Here is a 22,112-nt window from a genome sequence, read left to right as displayed (position 1 = left end):
GATAGCAATACCCAAGATGTGGAACTCCACAGAAGAGTCACTAGAGAGGGAGGGATACAATAATAACAGCTATTTTTCGCTGAAAAAAATAAATCCACAACCCAAAATATAAGTTTTTATTCTCATAATGAAAAGAAAAAAACTCAAACATTAGCTGAGGAATCAAAATGAAACGGTTGCCTGAAGAACTTTTCTACCAAAAACTGCTTCAGAGGAAGCAAATACATTAAAATTTAGTAAATGTATGCAAAGACGACCAAGTTACTGCTTTGAAAATCTGATCAACTGAAGCTTCATTCTTAAAAGCCCACAAAGTGGAGACTGATCTAGTAGAATGAGCTGTAATTCTTTGAGGCGGGTCCTGACCCGACTCCAAATAAGCCTGATAAATCAAAAGCTTTAACCACGATTCCAAGGAAATGGCAGAAGCCTTCTGACCTTTCCTAGAACCAGAAAAGATAACAAATAGACTAGAAGTCTTCAGGAAATTTTTAGTAGCTTCAACTTAATACTTCAAAGCTTTTACCACATCCAAAAAATGCAAGGATCTCTCCAAAGAATTCTTCGGATTAGGACACAAAGAAGGGACAACAATTTCTCTATTAATGTTGTTAGAATTCACAACCTTAGGTAAGAATTTAAATGAAGTCCACAAAACTGCCATATCCTGATGAAAAATCAGAAAATGAGATTCACAATAAAGAGCAGATAATTCGGAAACTCTCCTAGCAGAAGAGATGGCCAAAAGGAACAATACTTTAAAATACTTTCTTGGAATGTCCAAAGAATGCATAGGCTCAAACGGAGGAGCCTGCAAAGCCTTCAAAACCAAATTAAGACTCCAAGGAGGAGAGATTGATTTAATGACAGGCTTAAAACGGACCAAAGCCTGTACAAAACAGTGAATAATAGGAAGTGTAGCAATCTTTCTGTGAATTAAAACAGAAAGAGCAGATTTGTCCCTTCAAAGTACTTGCAGGCAAACCGTATTCCAAACCATCCTGAAGAACCGGTAAAATTCTAGGAATTCTAAAAGAATGCCAGAAGAATTTATGAGAAGAACGCCATGAAATATAAGTCTTCCAAACTCGATAATAAATCTTCCTAGAAACAGATCTTCAAGCCTGTAACGTAGTATTAATTACTGAGTCAGAGAAACCCCTATGACTAAGCACTAGGTGTTCAATTTCCATACCTTCACATTTAATGATTTGAGATCCTGATGGAAAAACGGACCTTGAGACAAAAAGGTCTGGCCTTAATGGAAGTGGCCAAGGTTGGCAACTGGACATCCGGACAAGATCCGCATACCAGAACCTGTAAGGCCATGCTGGAGCTACCAGCAACACAAACTATTGTGGAGCTACCAGCAATACAAACAATATAAGCAGGTTGGTAACACCATGGAACTGCTAACGCATCCACCGCTTCCGCCTGAGGATCCCTGGACCTGGACAGGTACTTGGGTTGTTTCTTGTTTAGATGGGAAGCCATCAGATCTATTTCTGGAAGACCCCACATCTGAACAATCTGAGAAAACACATCTGGATGGAGCGGGATGGAGCGACCACTCCCCTGGATGTAAAGTCTGACGGCTGAGATAATCCGCTTCCCAATTGTCTATACCTGGGATGTGAACCGCAGAAATTAGAAAGGAGCTGGATTCCACCCAAGCAAGTATCCAAGATACTTCTTTCATAGCTTGGGGACTGTGAGTCCCACCCTGATGATTGACATATGCCACAGTTGTGATATTGTCTGTCTGAAAACAAATGAACGGTTCTCTCTTCAACACAGGCCAAACCTGAAGAGCCCTGAAAATAGCACGGAGTTCTAAAATATTGATTGGTAATTTCGCCTCTTGAGATTTCCAAACCCCTTGTGCTGTCAGAGATCCCCAGACAGCTCCCCTACCTGAAAGACTTGCAACTGTTGTGATCACAGTCCAGGTTGGACGAACAAAAAAGGCCCCTTGAACGAAACGATGGTGATCTAACCACCAAGACAGAGATAGTCTAACATTGGGATTTAAGGATATTAATTGTGATATCTTTGTATAATCCCTGCACCATTGGTTCAGCATACAAAGCTGGAAAAGTCTGATATGAAAACGAGCAAAAGGGATCGCGTGCGATGCTGCAGTCATGAGACCTAAAACTTCCATGCACATAGCTACTGAAGGGATTGATTGAGACTGAAGGTTCCGACAGTCTGAAACCAATTTTAATTGTGTCTTGTCTGTTAGAGATAGAGTCATGGACACTGAATCTACCTGGAAACCTAAAAAGGTGACCCTTGTCTGAGGAATCAAAGAACTGGTAAATTGATCCTCCAACCATGTCTGAAGAAACTATACTAGTTGAGCTAGTTGACTGAGCTAGTACCATGATATCGTCCAAATAAGGAAACACCGCAATACCCCGTTCTCTGATTACAGAGAATAGGGCACAGAGAACCTTTGAAAAGATTCTTGGAGCGGTCGCTAGGCCAAATGTAAGAGCGCAAACTGGTAATGCTTGTCTAGAAAAGAGAATCTCAGAAACTGATAGTGATCTGGATGAATCTGAAGATATGCATCCTGTAAGTTTATTGTGGACATATAATGCCTTTGCTGAACAAAAGGCAGAATAGTCCTTTAGTCACCATTTTGAAAGTTGGCACTCTTACATAACGATTCAAAATGTTCAGATCCAGAACTGGCCTGAATGAATTTTCTTTCTTTGGGACGATGAATAGATTTAAATAAAAGCCCTTTTCCTGAAACGGAACTGGTATGATTACCCCTGAAAACTCCAGGTCTGAAACACACTTCAGAAAAGCCTGAGCCTTCACTGGATTTGCTGGGATGCGTGAGAGAAAAAAAAATCTTCTCACATTACTCTGAATCCTATTCGGTACCCTTGAGAGACAATACTTTGAATCCATTGATTTTGGATACAATCTGCCCAAATGTCTTGGAAGAATCTTAATCTGCCCCCTACCAGTTGAGCTGGAATAAGGGCCGCACCTTCATCCGGACTTGGGGGCTGGCTTTAGTTTCTTAAACAGTTTGGATTTACTCCAACTTGAAGGTTTCCAACTGGAACCAGATTCTTTGGAGGAAGGATTAGGTTTCTGTTCCTTATTTTGTCGAAAAGAACGAAAACAGTTAGAAGCTTTAGATTTACCCTTAGGTCTTTTATCCTGAGGCAAAAAAACTCCCTTCCCTCCAGTGACAGTTGAAATAATCGAATCCAACTGAGAACCAAATAACTTATTACCTTGGAAAGAGAGAGATAGTAATCTAGATTTAGATACCATGTCAGCATTCCAATATTTGAGCCACAAAGCTCTTCTAGCTAAAATAGCTACAGACATAGATTTAACATCAATTTTGAGGATATCAAAAATGGCATCACAGATAAAATGATTAGCATGGTGAAGCAAACTAACAATTCTAGACAAATCAGGATCCATTTCCGGTTGCGCTAAACATTCCAACCAAAAAGTTGATGCAGCTGCAACATCAGCTATAGAAATGACAGGCCTGAGAAGATGGCCAGAATATAAATAAGCTTTCCTTAGATAAGATTCAAGTTTCTTATCTAAAGGATCTTTAAAAGAAGTACTATCTTCCATAGGAATAGTAGTACGTTTAGCAAGAGTAGAATAGCCCCATCAACTTTGGGGATCTTTTCCCAAAACTCCAATCTAACTGCTGGCAAAGGATACAATTTTTTAAACCATGAAGAAGGAATAGAAGAAGTACCAGGCCTATTCCATTCCTTAAAAATCATATCAGAAATAGCATCAGGAACTGGAAAAATCTCTGGAGTAACCACAGGAGATTTATAAACAGAATTTAAACGTTTACTAGTTTTAATATCAAGAGGACTAGTTTCCTCAATGTCAAATGTAATCAACACCTCTTAACAAGGAACAAATACACTCCATTTTAAATAAATAAGAAGATTTATCAGTGTCAATATCTGAGGAAGGATCTTCTGAATCAGATAGATCCTCATCAGAGGAGGATAATTCAGTATGTTGTCGGTCATTTGAAATTTCATCAACTTTATGAGAAGTTTTAAAAGAAGGCGGGATGGCAGACAAAGCCTTCTGAATTGCATCAGCAACAAATGCTTTTATATTCACAGGTATATCTTGTACATTAGATGTTGAAGGAACAACAGGCATTGTACTATTACTGATGGACACATTCTCATGTAAAAGCTTATGACAACTTTTACATACAACAGCTGCAGATATAATCTCCACAAATTTACAACAAATGCACTTAGCTTTGGTAGAACTGTTATCAGGCAGCAGGATTCCAACAGTGGTTTCGGAGACAGGATCAGATTGAGACATCTTGCAAATGTAAGAGAAAAAACAACATATAAAGCAAAATTATCAATTTCCTTATATGGCAGTTTCAGGAATGGGAAAAAAATGCAAACAGCATAGCCCTCTGACATAGAAAAAAGCAAGAGGCACATAGGAATGGGGTTTTAAATAATGAAATTATTTGGCACCAAGTATGACGCACAACGTAAACTGAAAATTTTTTGGCGCTAACATCCGGAAATGACACACTAGCGTCATTGAAGACGCAACCCGTGAAAGAAACTCGGCGTCAACTAAGAAGCCGGAAATTGCGAATTTTCGTCATCTGACGTACCTTTGCGCCAAAAAAAATGAAGCAATAAACTTTGGCATTTTGCACCCCCGCGAGCCTAATTTTGCCCACGAATTTTAATGAAAAAACAGTCAATTGAAAAAAAGACTATACCCCAAGTAAGAAAAATATTCTCCCAAATATGAAACTGACAGTCTGCTAAAGGAAATATACATAAACCTGACTCATGGCAAATATAAGTACAATACATATATTTAGAACTTTATATTAAAACAAAGTGCCAAACCATAGCTGAGAGTGTCTTAAGTAATGAATACATACTTACCAAAAGACACCCATCCACATATAGCAGATAGCCAAACCCGTACTGAAACAGTTATCAGTAGAGGTAATAGAATATGAGAGTATATCGTTGATCTGAATAAGGGAGGTAGGAGATGAATCTCTACAACCGATAACAGAGAACCTATGAAATAGATCTCCCGCGAGGAAAACCATTGCATTCAATAGGTGATACTCCCTTCACAACCCTCTGACATTCGTTGCTTCAAAATGCTAAGCGCATATCAACGTAGAATCCAAGCACAAACTTACTTCACCACCTCCAAAGGAGGCAAAGCTTGTAAAAGTGAATTGTGGGTGTGGGGAGGGGTGTATTTATAGGCATTTCGAGGTTGGGAAACTTTGCCCCTCCTGGAAGGAATGTATATCCCATACGTCACTAGCTCATGGACTCTTGCCAATTACATGAAAAATTAGCATGCAAGATCATTAGTGTAACGTACCACTGTATCTTGAAATTCTAAACTTTGGCACTTGAGGTTTTGGAACTACATTCCCCATGATGTTAAGACACTTTAAGCTGGCTGAGCATCATAGGAAATGTAGTTCCAAAACCTTTGGAGTGCCAAGTTGAGCACCCCTGGTGTAGAGTATGATACAAATAGCAAATATATCACAGATTGAACACCTTGAGTTCCTCTTATATTGTTACATTTTCAACTCTAAGCAATACATATATATAGTATACCCTTCCAATAATTGACCTGACCAAAAATAAAAATATGTACCTTCCCTGAACACTTTTCAAAACAATAAAAATGTTATTGAACTATTTAATCACTTTACCATTCCTACTACAGAGAATGTGTTGTTCTCCTAACATGGCTTCATCATTTTATAAAGAACAATGTAAGGAAAGTCAGATAAATGAAATCAGAAACAAAATCAAGAAAACTCATCCAAAAGAAGGACAACTGAAAGCAAGCTTAAAGGGACACTGAACCCAAATTTTTTCTTTCGCGATTCAGATAGAGCATGCCATTTTAAACAACTTTCTAATTTACTCCTATAATCAATTTTTCTTCGTTCTCTTGCTATTTTTATTTGAAAAAGAAGGCATCTAAGCTTTTTTTTTTAATCAGAACTCTGGACAGCACTTTTTTATTGGTGGATGAATTTATCCACAAATCAGCAAGGACAACCCAGGTTGTTCACCAAAAATGGGCCGGCATCTAAACTTACATTCTTGCATTTTAAATAAAGATACCAAGAGAATGAAGAAAATTTGATAATAGGAGTAAATTAGAAAGTTGCTTAAAATGTCATGCTCTATCTGAATCACAAAAGAAAAACTTTCGGTTAAGTGTCCCTTTAATATTAACCCCATAACAAACAGTGACGTACCCTGTATGTAGCTGGTCTTCTTAAGGGGTTACTTTTTTGAATAGCGCATTCTCGCCGCTAGTGGTGAGACCGTGCTATTTTGGCAAGCCTGCAGGAGGAAAGGAGGGTATAATAGTGGGGTCTTGCCACTTGCGGCAAGACCCACGCTATTATAACAATACAATCCCCTTAATCACCAGCAACCTACAGGGTACATTGTGGCTGTTAAGGGGTTAAGCAGTAAGGTATAGTGAAATATTATGACATTTCCAAGTCAAAGGACACAGTTCCAAAACGCACAAGTGTAAAAAATAAAATCCGTCCCTGAAAAGCCACAGCTCTCGCAAATATTTTTGATAGCAATGCTAATGGCAGACTATATATTTTTAACAAGCTGAAATAGTTAAAGGAATATAGTCTAGTCAACATTAAACTTTCATGATTCAGATAGAGCATGCAATTTTAAGCAACTTTCTAATTTACTCCTATTATCAATTTTTCTTTGTTCTCCTGGAATTTTTATTTGAATATAAGCTTTGGAGCCAGCCAATTTTTGGTTCAGCACCTGGGTAACGATTACCAATTGGTGGCTAAATTTAGACACCAATCAGAAAGTACACCTCAGGTGCTGAACTTAAAATGGGCCAGCTCCTATGCTTACATTCTTGTTTTTTCAAATAAAGATACAAGGAGAACGAAGAAAAAAAATGATAATAGGAGTAAATTAGAAAGCTTAAAATTGCCTGTAGTATTTTAATCATGAAAGTTTAATTTTGACTAGACTATTCCTTTAAAAGGTGCATAACATGCAGAACTTGACTGATAAGTTATTCCTGATCTATGCTGCTCGTTTATTAACCTGTGGCAACAAAAAACATAATTTATGTAAGAACTTACCTGATAAATTCATTTCTTTCATATTAGCAAGAGTCCATGAGCTAGTGACGTATGGGACATACATTCCTACCAGGAGGGGCAAAGTTTCCCAAACCTTAAAATGCCTATAAATAAATCCCTCACCACACCCACAATTCAGTTTAACGAATAGCCAAGAAGTGGGGTGATAAGAAAAAAGTGCGAAAGCATATAAAATAAGGAATTGGAATAATTGTGCTTTATACAAAAAAATCATAACCACCACAAAAAAGGGCGGGCCTCATGGACTCTTGCTAATATGAAAGAAATGAATTTATCAGGTAAGTTCTTACATAAATTATGTTTTCTTTCATGTAATTAGCAAGAGTCCATGAGCTAGTGACTTATGGGATAATGACTACCCAAGATGTGGATCTTTCCACACAAGAGTCACTAGAGAGGGAGGGATAAAATAAAGACAGCCAATTCCTGCTGAAAATAATCCACACCCAAAATAAAGTTTAATGAAAAACATAAGCAGAAGATTCAAACTGAAACCACTGCCTGAAGTACTTTTCTACCAAAAACTGCTTCAGAAGAAGAAAACACATCAAAATGGTAGAATTTAGAAAAAGTATGCAAAGAGGACCAAGTTGCTGCTTTGCAAATCTGATCAACCGAAGCTTCATTCCTAAACGCCCAGGAAGTAGAAACTGACCTAGTAGAATGAACTGTAATCCTTCGAGGCGGAATTTTACCCGACTCGACATAGGCATGATGAAATAAAGATTTCAACCAAGATGCCAAAGAAATGGCAGAAGCTTTCTGGCCTTTTCTAGAACCGGAAAAGATGACAAATAGACTAGAAGTCTTTCGGAAAGACTTAGTAGCTTAAACATAATACAAAGCTCTAACAGCATCCAAAGAATGCAATGATTTCTCCTTAGAATTCATAGGATTAGGACATAATGAAGGAACCACAATTTCTCTACTAATGTTGTTAGAATTCACAACCTTAGGTAAAAAATTCAAAAGAAGTTCGCAGCACCGCCTTATCCTGATGAAAAATCAGAAAAGGAGACTCACAAGAAAGAGCAGATAATTCAGAGACTCTTCTGGCAGAAGAGATGGCCAAAAGAAACAAAACTTTCCAAGAAAGTAATATAACGACCAAAGAATGCATGGGTTCAAAAGGAGGAGCTTGAAAAGCCCCCAGAACCAAATTCAAACTCCAAGGAGGAGAAATTGACTTAATGACAGGTTTTATACGAACCAAAGCTTGTACAAAACAATGAATATCAGGAAGATTAGCAATCCTTCTGTGAAAAAAGAACAGAAAGAGCAGAGATTTGTCCTTTCAAGGAACTTGCGGACAAACCTTTATCTAAACCATCCTGAAGAAACTGTAAAATTCTCGGTATTCAAAAAGAATGCCAAGAAAAAATGATGAGAAAGACACTAAGAAATATAAGTCTTCCAGACTCTATAATATATCTCTCTAGATACAGATTTACGAGCCTGTCACATAGTATTAATCACAGAGTCAGAGAAACCTTCTTTGACCAAGAATCAAGCGTTCAAACTCCATACCTTAAAATTTAAGGATTTGAGATCCTGATGGAAAAAAAGGACCTTGCGACAGAAAGTCTGGTCTTAACGGAAGAGTCCACAGCTGGCAAGAGGCCATCCGGACAAGATCCGCATACCAAAACCTGTGAGGCCATGCTGGAGCTACCAGCAGGGCAAACGAGCATTCCTTTAGAATCTTGGAGAATACTCTTGGAAGAAGAACTAGAGGCGGAAAGATATAGGCAGGATGATACTTCCAAGGAAGTGATAATGTATCCACTGCTTCCGCCCGAGGATCCCGGGATCTGGACAGATACCAGGGAAGTTTCTTGTTTAGATGAGAAGCCATCAGATCTATTTCTGGGAGTTCCCACATTTGAACAATCTGAAGAAATACCTCTGGGTGAAGAGACCATTCGCCCGGATGCAACGTTTGGCGACTGAGATAATCCGCTTCCCAATTGTCTATACCTGGGATATGAACCGCAGAGATTAGACAGGAGCTGGATTCCGCCCAAACCAAAATTCGAGATACTTCTTTCATAGCCAGAGGACTGTGAGTCCCTCCTTGATGATTGATGTATGCCACAGCTGTGACATTGTCTATCTGAAAACAAATGAACAACTCTCTCTTCAGAAGAGGCCAAGACTGAAGAGCTCTGAAAATTGCACGGAGTTCCAAAATATTGATCGGTAATCTCACCTCCTGAGATTCCCAAACCCCTTGTGCCGTCAGAGACCCCCACACAGCTCCCCAACCTGTAAGACTTGCATCTGTTGAGATTATAGTCCAGGTCGGAAGAACAAAGAAGCCCCCTGAACTAAACCATGGTGAACTGTCCACCATGTCAGAGAGTGTCGTATAATCGGTTTAAAGATATTAATTGAGATATCTTTGTGTAATCCCTGCACCACTGGTTCAGCATACAGAGCTGAAGAGGTCGCAAGTGAAAACGAGCAAAGGAGATCGCATCAGATGCGGCAGTCCTAAGACCTAAAATTTCCATGCATAAGGCTACCAAAGGGAATGATTGTGACTGAAGGTTTTGACAAGCTGATATCAATGTTAAACTTCTCTTATCGGACAAGGACAGAGTCATAGACAATGAATCTATCTGTAAACCTAAAAAGGTTACCCTTGTCTGAGGAAACAATGAACTGATTGGTAAATTGATCCTCCAACCATGATCTTGAAGAAACAACACAAGTCGATTCGTATGAGATTCTGCGAAAATGTGAAGACTGAGCAAGTACCAAGATATCGTCCAAATAACATAATTTATGTAAGAACTTACCTGATAAATTCATTTCTTTCATATTAACAAGAGTCCATGAGCTAGTGACGTATGGGATATACATTCCTACCAGGAGGGGCAAAGTTTCCCAAACCTTAAAATGCCTATAAATACACCCCTCACCACACCCACAAATCAGTTTAACGAATAGCCAAGAAGTGGGGTGATAAGAAAAAAAGTGCGAAGCATATAAAATAAGGAATTGGAATAATTGTGCTTTATACAAAAAAATCATAACCACCACAAAAAAGGGTGGGCCTCATGGACTCTTGTTAATATGAAAGAAATGAATTTATCAGGTAAGTTCTTACATAAATTATGTTTTCTTTCATGTAATTAACAAGAGTCCATGAGCTAGTGACGTATGGGATAATGACTACCCAAGATGTGGATCTTTCCACACAAGAGTCACTAGAGAGGGAGGGATAAAATAAAGACAGCCAATTCCTGCTGAAAATAATCCACACCCAAAATAAAGTTTAACAAAAAACATAAGCAGAAGATTCAAACTGAAACCGCTGCCTGAAGAACTTTTCTACCAAAAACTGCTTCAGAAGAAGAAAATACATCAAAATGGTAGAATTTAGTAAAAGTATGCAAAGAGGACCAAGTTGCTGCTTTGCAGATCTGGTCAACCGAAGCTTCATTCCTAAACGCCCAGGAAGTAGATACTGACCTAGTAGAATGAGCTGTAATTCTCTGAGGCGGAATTCTACCCGACTCAACATAGGCAAGATGAATTAAAGATTTCAACCAAGATGCCAAAGAAATGGCAGAAGCTTTCTGGCCTTTCCTAGAACCGGAAAAGATAACAAATAGACTAGAAGTCTTACGGAAAGATTTCGTAGCTTCAACATAATATTTCAAAGCTCTAACAACATCCAAAGAATGCAATGATTTCTCCTTAGAATTCTTAGGATTAGGACATAATGAAGGAACCACAATTTCTCTACTAATGTTGTTGGAATTCACAACTTTAGGTAAAAATTCAAAAGAAGTTCGCAACACCGCCTTATCCTGATGAAAAATCAGAAAAGGAGACTCACACGAAAGAGCAGATAATTCAGAAACTCTTCTAGCAGAAGAGATGGCCAAAAGGAACAAAACTTTCCAAGAAAGTAATTTAATGTCCAATGAATGCATAGGTTCAAACGGAGGAGCTTGAAGAGCTCCCAGAACCAAATTCAAACTCCAAGGAGGAGAAATTGACTTAATGACAGGTTTTATACGAACCAAAGCTTGTACAAAACAATGAATATCAGGAAGAATAGCAATCTTTCTGTGAAAAAGAACAGAAAGAGCGGAGATTTGTCCTTTCAAAGAACTTGCGGACAAACCCTTATCTAAACCATCCTGAAGAAACTGTAAAATTCTCGGTATTCTAAAAGAATGCCAAGAAAAATGATGAGAAAGACACCAAGAAATATAAGTCTTCCAGACTCTATAATATATCTCTCGAGATACAGATTTACGAGCCTGTAACATAGTATTAATCACGGAGTCAGAGAAACCTCTATGACCAAGAATCAAGCGTTCAATCTCCATACCTTTAAATTTAAGGATTTCAGATCCGGATGGAAAAAAGGACCTTGTGACAGAAGGTCTGGTCTTAACGGAAGAGTCCATGGTTGGCAAGATGCCATCCGGACAAGATCCGCATACCAAAACCTGTGAGGCCATGCCGGAGCTATTAGCAGAACAAACGAGCATTCCCTCAGAATCTTGGAGATTACTCTTGGAAGAAGAACTAGAGGCGGAAAGATATAGGCAGGATGATACTTCCAAGGAAGTGATAATGCATCCACTGCCTCCGCCTGAGGATCCCGGGATCTGGACAGATACCTGGGAAGTTTCTTGTTTAGATGAGAGGCCATCAGATCTATCTCTGGGAGCCCCCACATTTGAACAATCTGAAGAAATACCTCTGGGTGAAGAGACCATTCGCCCGGATGCAACGTTTGGCGACTGAGATAATCCGCTTCCCAATTGTCTACACCTGGGATATGAACCGCAGAGATTAGACAGGAGCTGGATTCCGCCCAAACCAAAATTCGAGATACTTCTTTCATAGCCAGAGGACTGTGAGTCCCTCCTTGATGATTGATGTATGCCACAGTTGTGACATTGTCTGTCTGAAAACAAATGAACGATTCTCTCTTCAGAAGAGGCCAAAACTGAAGAGCTCTGAAAACTGCACGGAGTTCCAAGATATTGATCGGTAATCTCACCTCCTGAGATTCCCAAACTCCTTGTGCCGTCAGAGATCCCCACACAGCTCCCCAACCTGTGAGACTTGCATCTGTTGAAATTACAGTCCAGGTCGGAAGAACAAAAGAAGCCCCCTGAATTAAACGAGGGTGATCTGTCCACCACGTTAGAGAGTGCCGAACAATCGGTTTTAAAGATATTAATTGATATATCTTCGTGTAATCCCTGCACCATTGGTTCAGCATACAGAGCTGAAGAGGTCGCATGTGAAAACGAGCAAAGGGGATCGCGTCCGATGCAGCAGTCATAAGACCTAGAATTTCCATGCATAAGGCTACCGAAGGGAATGATTGAGACTGAAGGTTTCGACAGGCTGTAATCAATTTTAGACGTCTCTTGTCTGTTAAAGACAGAGTCATGGACACTGAATCTATCTGGAAACCCAGAAAGGTTACCCTTGTTTGAGGAATCAAAGAACTTTTTGGTAAATTGATCCTCCAACCATGATCTTGAAGAAACAACACAAGTCGATTCGTATGAGACTCTGCAAAATGTAAAGACTGAGCAAGTACCAAGATATCGTCCAAATAAGGAAATACCACAATACCCTGTTCTCTGATTACAGACAGAAGGGCACCGAGAATCTTTGTGAAAATTCTTGGAGCTGTAGCAAGGCCAAACGGTAGAGCCACAAATTGGTAATGCTTGTCTAGAAAAGAGAATCTCAGGAACTGATAATGATCTGGATGAATCGGAATATGCAGATATGCATCCTGTAAATCTATTGTGGACATATAATTCCCTTGCTGAACAAAAGGCAATATAGTCCTTACAGTTACCATCTTGAACGTTGGTATCCTTACATAACGATTCAATAATTTTAGATCCAGAACTGGTCTGAAGGAATTCTCCTTCTTTGGTACAATGAAGAGATTTGAATAAAACCCCATCCCCTGTTCCGGAACTGGAACTGGCATAATTACTCCAGCCAACTCTAGATCTGAAACACAATTCAGAAATGCTTGAGCTTTCACTGGATTTACTGGGACATGGGAAAGAAAAAATCTCTTTGCAGGAGGTCTCATCTTGAAACCAATTCTGTACCCTTCTGAAACAATGTTCTGAATCCAAAGATTGTGAACAGAATTGATCCAAATTTCTTTGAAAAAACGTAACCTGCCCCCTACCAGCTGAACTGGAATGAGGGCCGTACCTTCATGTGAACTTAGAAGCAGGCTTTGCCTTTCTAGCAGGCTTGGATTTATTCCAGACTGGAGATGGTTTCCAAACTGAAACTGCTCCTGAGGACGAAGGATCAGGCTTTTGTTCTTTGTTGAAACGAAAGGAACGAAAACGATTGTTAGCCCTGTTTTTACCTTTAGACTTTTTATCCTGTGGTAAAAAAGTTCCTTTCCCACCAGTAACAGTTGAAATAATAGAATCCAACTGAGAACCAAATAATTTGTTTCCCTGGAAAGAAATGGAAAGTAGAGTTGATTTAGAAGCCATATCAGCATTCCAGGTCTTAAGCCATAAAGCTCTTCTGGCTAAGATAGCCAGAGACATAAATCTAACATCAACTCTAATAATATCAAAAATGGCATCACAGATGAAATTATTAGCATGCTGGAGAAGAATAATAATATCATGAGAATCACGATTTGTTACTTGTTGCGCTAGAGTTTCCAACCAAAAAGTTGAAGCTGCAGCAACATCAGCCAATGATATAGCAGGTCTAAGAAGATTACCTGAACATAGATAAGCTTTTCTTAGAAAAGATTCAATTTTTCTATCTAAAGGATCCTTAAACGAGGTACCATCTGACGTAGGAATGGTAGTACGTTTAGCAAGGGTAGAAATAGCCCCATCAACTTTAGGGATTTTGTCCCAAAATTCTAACCTGTCAGGCGGAACAGGATATAATTGCTTAAAACGTTTAGAAGGAGTAAATGAATTACCCAATTTATCCCATTCCTTAGCAATTACTGCAGAAATAGCATTAGGAACAGGAAAGACTTCTGGAATAACCGCAGGAGCTTTAAAAACCTTATCCAAACGTATAGAATTAGTATCAAGAGGACTAGAATCCTCTATTTCTAAAGCAATTAGTACTTCTTTAAGTAAAGAGCGAATAAATTCCATCTTAAATAAATATGAAGATTTATCAGCATCAATCTCTGAGATAGAATCCTCTGAACCAGAAGAGTCCAAAGAATCAGAATGATGGTGTTCATTTAAAAATTCATCTGTAGAGAGAGAAGATTTAAAAGACTTTTTACGTTTACTAGAAGGAGAAATAACAGACAAAGCCTTCTTTATGGATTCAGAAACAAAATCTCTTATGTTATCAGGAACATTCTGCACCTTAGATGTTGAGGGAACTGCAACAGGCAATGGTACATCACTAAAGGAAATATTATCTGCTTTAACAAGTTTGTCATGACAATTATTACAAACAACAGCTGGAGGAATAGCTACCAAAAGTTTACAGCAGATACACTTAGCTTTGGTAGATCCAGCAGGCAGTGGTTTTCCTGTAGTATCTTCTGGCTCAGATGCAACGTGAGACATCTTGCAATATGTAAGAGAAAAAATAACATATAAAGCAAAATAGATCAAATTCCTTATAAGACAGTTTCAGGAATGGGAAAAAAATGCCAAACATCAAGCTTCTAGCAACCAGAAGCAAATGAAAAATGAGACTGAAATAATGTGGAGACAAAAGCGACGCCCATATTTTTTGGCGCCAAATAAGACGCCCACATTATTTGGCGCCTAAATGCTTTTGGCGCCAAAAATGACGCCACATCCGGAACGCCGACATTTTTGGCGCAAAATAACGTCAAAAATGACGCAACTTCCGGCGACACGTATGACGCCGGAAACGGAAAAGAATTTTTGCGCCAAAAAAGTCCGCGCCAAGAATGACGCAATAAAATGAAGCATTTTCAGCCCCCGCGAGCCTAACAGCCCACAGGGAAAAAAGTCAAATTTTTGAGGTAAGAAAAAATATGATAATTGAAAGCATAATCCCAAATATGAAACTGACTGTCTGGAAATAAGGAAAGTTGAACATTCTGAGTCAAGGCAAATAAATGTTTGAATACATATATTTAGAACTTTATAAATAAAGTGCCCAACCATAGCTTAGAGTGTCACAGAAAATAAGATTTACTTACCCCAGGACACTCATCTACATGTTTGTAGAAAGCCAAACCAGTACTGAAACGAGAATCAGTAGAGGAAATGGTAAATATAAGAGTATATCGTCGATCTGAAAAGGGAGGTAAGAGATGAATCTCTACGACCGATAACAGAGAACCTTATGAAATAGACCCAGTAGAAGGAGATCACTGCATTCAATAGGCAATACTCTCTTCACATCCCTCTGACATTCACTGCACGCTGAGAGGAAAACCGGGCTCCAACTTGCTGCGGAGCGCATATCAACGTAGAATCTAGCACAAACTTACTTCACCACCTCCCTTGGAGGCAAAGTTTGTAAAACTGATTTGTGGGTGTGGTGAGGGGTGTATTTATAGGCATTTTAAGGTTTGGGAAACTTTGCCCCTCCTGGTAGGAATGTATATCCCATACGTCACTAGCTCATGGACTCTTGTTAATTACATGAAAGAAAAGGAAATACCAAAACCCTGTTCTCTGATTACAGACAGAAGGGCACCGAGAACCTTTGAAAAAAATTCTTGGAGCTGACGCTAGGCCAAACGGTAGAGCCACAAAACTGGTAATGCTTGTCTAAAAAGAGAATCTCAGAAACTAAAAGTGATCTGGATGAATCGGAATATGCAGATATGCATCCTGTAAATCTATTGTAGACATATAATGCCCTTGCTAAACAAAAGGCAGGATAGTCCTACAGTTACCATCTTGAATGTTGGTATCCTTACATAACGATTCAATATTGATAGATCCGGAACTGGTCTGAAGGAATTGACCTTCTTTGGTACAATGAAGAGATAGAATAAAACCCCAGCCCCTGTTCCAGAACTGGAACTGGCATAATTACTCCAGCCAACTCTAGATCTGAAACACATTTCAGAAATGCTGAGCCTTTGCTGTGTTTACTGGGACACGGGAAAGAAAAAAATCTCTTTGCAGGAGGCCTTAACTTGAAGCCAATTCTGTACCTTTCTGAAATAATGTTCTGAAACCAGAGATTGTGAACGGAATTGATCCAAATTTCCTTGAAGAAAACGTAAACTGCCCCATACCAGCTGAGCTGGAATGAGGGCCGCACCTTCATGGGTATTTAGGAGCTGGCTATAGGTTTCTATAAGGCTTGGATATATTCCAAACTGGAAATGGTTTCCAAACTGATACCGCTCCTGAGGATGAAGGATCAGGCTTTTGTTCCTTGTTGTGAGGAAAGGAACGAAAATGATTATTAGACCTAAATTTACCTTAGATTTTTTATCCTTTGGTAAAAAAGTTCCCTTCCCTCCAGTAACAGTTGAGATAATAGAATCCAACTGAGAATCGAATAATTTATTACCCTGGAAAGAAAGGGAAAGCAAAGTTGACTTAGAAGACATATCAGCATTCCAAGTTTAAGCCATAAAGCTTTTCTAGCTAAAATAGCTAGAGACATATACCTGACATCAACTCTAATGATATCAAAAGATGGTATCACCAATAAAATTATTAGCATGTTATAGAATAATAATAATGCTATAAAATTATGATCTGTTACTTGTTGCGCTAAAGCTTCTAACCAAAAAGTTGAAGCTGCAGCAACATCCGCTAAAAATATAGCAGGTCTAAGAAGATTACCTGAACATAAGTAAGCTTTTCTTAGAAAGGATTCAATTTTCCTATCTAAAGGATCCTTAAATGAAGTACTATCTGCCATAGGAATAGTAGTACGTTTAGCAGGAGTAGAGACAGCCCCATTAACCTTAGAGATTTTGTCCCAAAACTCTAATCTGTCAGATGGCACAGGATATAATTGCTTAAACGTTTAGAAGGAGTAAATGAATTACCCAAATTATTCCATTCCCTGGAAATTACTTCAGAAATAGCATCAGGGAGAGAAAACACTTCTGGAATAACTACAGGAGATTTAAAAACCTTATTTAAACGTTTAGATTTAGTATCAAGAGGACCAGAATCCTCTATTTCTAATGCAATTAATACTTCTTTAAGTAAAGAACGAATAAATTCCATCTTGAACAAATACAAAGATTTATCAGCATCAACCTCTGAGACAGAAACCTCTGAACCAGAAGAACCATTATCAGTATCAGAATGATGATGTTCATTTAAAAATTCATCTGAAAAAAGAGAAGTTTTAAAAGACTTTTATGTATACTAGAAGGAGAAATAACAGACATAGCCTTCTTAATGGATTTAAAAAATAAAATCTCTTATGTTATCAGGAACACTCTGAAAATTAGATGTTGACGGAACAGCAACAGGTAATGTAACAGTACTAAAGGAAATTTTATCTGCATTAATAAGTTTGTCATGACATGCAATACAAACAACAGCTGGAGAAACAGATACCAAAAGTTTATAGCAGATACACTTAGCTTGGTAGCTCCAGCACTGTGCAGCGATTTTCCTGAAGTATCTTCTGACTCAGTTGCAACGTGGAACATCTTGCAATATGTAAAAGAAAAAACAACATATAAAGCAAAATTGATCAAATTCCTTAAATGACAGTTTCAGGAATGGGAAAAAAATGCCAGTGAACAAGCTTCTAGCAACCAGAAGCAATAAATAATGAGACTTAAATAATGTGGAGACAAAAATGACGCCCATATTTTTTAGCGCCAAAAAAGACGCCCACATTATTTGGCGCCTAAATGCTTTGGCGCCAAAAATGACGCCACATCCGGAACGCCGACACTTGACGCAAAAAAACGTCAAAAAATGACGCAACTTCCGGCGACACGTATGACGCCGGAAACAGAAAAAAAATTTTGCGCCAAAAAAGTCCGCGCCAAGAATGACGCAATAAAATGAAGCATTTTCAGCCCCCGCGAGCCTAACAGCCCACAGGGAAAAAGTCAAATTTTTTAAGGTAAGAAAAAATGATTGAAACAAATGCATTTATCCCAAGTATGAAACTGACTGTCTGAAAATAAGGAATGTTGAACATCCTGAGTCAAGGCAAATAAATATTTGAATACATATATTCAGAACTTTATAAAAAAGTGCCAAACCATAGCTTAGAGTGTTACAGAAAATAAGCTTACTTACTTACCCCAGGACACTCATCTACATGTTGTAGAAAGCCAAACCAGTACTGAAACGAAAATCAGCAGAGGTAATGGTATATATATATATATATATATATATATAAGAGTATATCGTCGATCTGAAAAGGGAGGTAAGAGATGAATCTCTACGACCGATAACAGAGAACCTATGAAATAGACCCCGTAGAAGGAGATCATTGCATTCAAATAGGCAATACTCTCCTCACATCCCTCTGACATTCACTGCACGCTGAGAGGAATACCGGGCTCCAACCTGCTGCGGAGCGCATATCAACGTAGAATCTAGCACAAACTTACTTCACCACCTCCATAGGAGGCAAAGTTTGTAAAACTGAATTGTGGGTGTGGTGAGGGGTGTATTTATAGGCATTTTAAGGTTTGGGAAACTTTGCCCCTCCTTGTAGGAATGTATGTCCCATACGTCACTAGCTCATGGACTCTTGCTAATTACATGAAAGAAAGATTAATATGACTTATAACATAGCTGTGTTACAAAGTAAGTATATGCAGATATTTTAAGCTCAAAGAACACAAAAAAAGTTTAGAATGTTGTTGAAAATGCTAACTTAGAAACGTATATTGAAAGAGAATATACTTACTTATTTAAGTGTTTCCTGGCAGCAGGCAGACCGGACATTTCTTCATTCAAAACATATTTTTTGGTTCCCATACAGTAGTTTTCCATGTATTCCGCCCAGTGCAGTTGTCGGACATCAAAGTTAAAGACCTATTAAAAAAAAAAAAAAAGTTGCCAAAATCTGCATTACTCCACATTCTAAGAAAGTAAAAACGACATCATTTAGTGCCATGGTTTTCAAACCTCTTCTCAGGGCTCCCTAACAGGCCATATTTGTCTATCCACTAATGTAAATGCTGTTTGCAATGCTGGTATCTGATATTAAATGCTTGGCTAAAAATGTATTTCTGCAAGGGTTGCATGTGCCATCTTCTCCACATTATCAAAGGACATTTTGCCTAGTAGATACATCCAAGTTTCTGATAACCGACTTTATCTTCTACCATCCTGAAGAAAGTATTGAGTTGCTGGTGATCTTGTACCATGGTAGACAGATTAAGTCCTGATCTGAATACATTAATGTGCCCATAAACAGTGCATGCTGGAATGGATTTAGTTGGCTTTTGCCATCCATGATAGAAATTGCTCCCTTTCTTTGACATTTCAGGTGTGTCTCTTTCTGAACCAATAAACCATCACTTAGTCTTTGGAAAACGAGGAAATCTCTCATTCTGAGTTATGCTACAAGAGGCAAAATGATGTTAGTGATAGTATGAAGGTCTGTTGCTATACAGAGCTGTAAATCATTAATGTTCCTCTTTTAAAGTAAATCTCAAGAACAGTTAATTGTGAGACACATGAATGTGGAAATACCTATCTTTTGGATCGATAGAGTTCAGTCAAGACTTACATTATATGTCTCACCACAGCCAAAAGAAATTCCATTTTGAACTTTCTTATATGTAAATATTTGGTTAAAGAACTGATCTCCATGACACCTTTCTTTTTCTAAACTAGGAAGAGACATGGATAAACTCCTTGCCCTCTTTGAGAGAAGGGCAATTCCTAAACTTATCTACAGAAGTAGTAAAATATACTAGTGAACGATACACCACTGCTTCACCTAATCTGGAACCCCAGTAATCAACTCTTGAATGGTTTAACTGCTCTGAAATTAGCAAAATTAACCTTATGAACAAAACGTTCTGTTTGTTTTCTTTTTTTAATCTGCATATTATCTGATCCAAGTAAAGTCTAGAGGACTGAAAAGAAGAATGCATTGTGGTGTGTTCTACAATAATAAAGGTGTCTCTTAAAGCTTAAGAGTTTAAAAGGGACACTCAACACCTTGTAATTACTGTACATTTTTCTAGTGTTGGTTTAGAATAACATATTAGAGTAGCCTTAACGTTTTTAAAACAAATTAATATCCTTTCTTCTGCAATTATTTTTTAATAGCCAAGCTCCACCAACCATTTTCCTTATGTGGAAGAGCCAATCTGGGCTTTAGTCAGCAGACTACCAAGATAGCCACGGTCAAAGTTAGTAAATAAAATGCCTTTATTTGCAGTAGTTGTCAGTTAAAGCCAATTAGGGACAGATACCTAACAGAGTAAGCCTTGACAAGTCATCAGTGTGCATTTCAAGTTCTGAATATAAGAAACTGTGACATTTTCAGAGTTAAATTACATGAAAATGGGGCAAAATGAATAATGAAAACATATTGCAAAGTAGTTTCATTATGTATAAACATCTTATATACAAATCTCAAGTTGTTTACTGTCCCTTTAAGAGTTCTGATACGGAGTGTCTAAAGGAAGAAAAAAAGCTAAAGAAACTCCATAGGAAAAAAAAAAAAAAAAAAAAAAAAAAACATAGGTGCAATGAGGACAACAGTACATATAAATTATGAGATAAATCTACTAAAAAGAAAATTTATGCTTTCCTGATAAATTTTTCTTTTTTGACACTATGAGTCCACGGATCATCTTAATTACTATTGGGAATTACCTCTCCTGCCCTGCAGGAGGCGGCAAAGAGCACCACAGCAAAGCTGTTAAATATCACCTCCCTTCCCTCCCAACCCAGTCATTCGACCAAAGTCAAGGAGAGAAAGGAAGCAACAAGGTGCAGAGGTGACTGAAGTTAATAATAACCAATGACCTGTCTTTCAAAAAAACAGGGCGGGCCATGGACTCATCGTGTCAAAAAAGAAATAAATTTATCAGGAAAGTATAAATTTTCTTTTCTTTTAAATGACACGATGAGTCCACGGATCATCTTAATTACTATTGGGAATCAATACCCAAGCTAGAGTACACAGATGATACAGGAGGGACAAGACAGGGAACCTAAAACGGAAGGCACCACTGCTTGAAGAACCTTTCTCCCAAAAGTGGCCTCAGCTGAGGCAAAAGTGTCAAATTTGTAGAATTTTAAAAAAATGTGAAGAGAGGACCAAGTTGCAGCCTTGCAAATCTGTTCCACAGAAGCTTCATTTTTGAATGCCCATGAGGAAGCAACAGTCCTCGTGGAATGAGCCGTAACTCTCTCTGGAGGCTGCTGTCCAGCAGTCTCATATGCAAAACGTATGATGCTCTTCAGCCAAAAAGAAAGAGAAGTAGCCATAGCCTTCTGTCCCTTAAGTTTTCCTGAGAAAACCACAAAGCAAGCAGAAGACTGACGAAAATCCTTAGTCGCTTGCAGGTAAAATTTTAAGGCACAAACCACGTCCAAATTGTGTAGCAGCCTTTCCTTCTGAGAACAAGGATTAGGACACAAGGAAGGAACAACTATCTCCTGATTAATGTTCCAATCAGAAACAACTTTAGGAAGAGACTTGTACTGCAAAGCCGAGAGCTCTGATACTCTGCGAGCAGAAGAAATAGCAACAAGAAGTATAAGTTTCCAAGATAACTTAATATCTAAGGAATGCATAGGCTCAAACGGAGCCCCTTGACGAACTTTAAGAACCAAATTAAGACTCCATGGAGGAGCAACTGGTTTGAACACAGGCCTGATCCTGACCAAGGCCTGACGAAAAGATTGTACATCTGGAACATCTGCCAGACGTTTGTGTAACAAAATAGATAAGGCAGAAATCTGACCTTTTAGGGAACTTGTCGATAATCCTTTCTCCAAAA

The 22,112-nt window shown here is 38.4% G+C and overlaps 1 protein-coding gene across 5 annotated transcripts in view; it reads right to left on the bottom strand.

The window, feature by feature from the left end:
* The window catches only part of FAR1 (fatty acyl-CoA reductase 1), a 207,057-nt gene that overhangs the window by 3,765 nt on the left and 181,180 nt on the right, over positions 1-22,112 (bottom strand). For all 5 annotated transcript variants that reach the window (XM_053720266.1, XM_053720265.1, XM_053720268.1 and 2 more), the window contains exon 11: positions 19,052-19,179. In XM_053720266.1, the coding sequence (XP_053576241.1) occupies positions 19,052-19,179 (128 nt within the window). The remainder of the gene's footprint in view (positions 1-19,051; positions 19,180-22,112) is intronic.

The sequence above is a fragment of the Bombina bombina genome, chromosome 7 (assembly GCF_027579735.1).
Source record: "Bombina bombina isolate aBomBom1 chromosome 7, aBomBom1.pri, whole genome shotgun sequence".
Taxonomy (NCBI): Eukaryota; Metazoa; Chordata; class Amphibia; order Anura; family Bombinatoridae; genus Bombina; species Bombina bombina.
The sequence above is the reverse complement of the archived record's forward strand: the minus strand, read 5'-3'. Positions and strand labels throughout refer to the sequence as shown.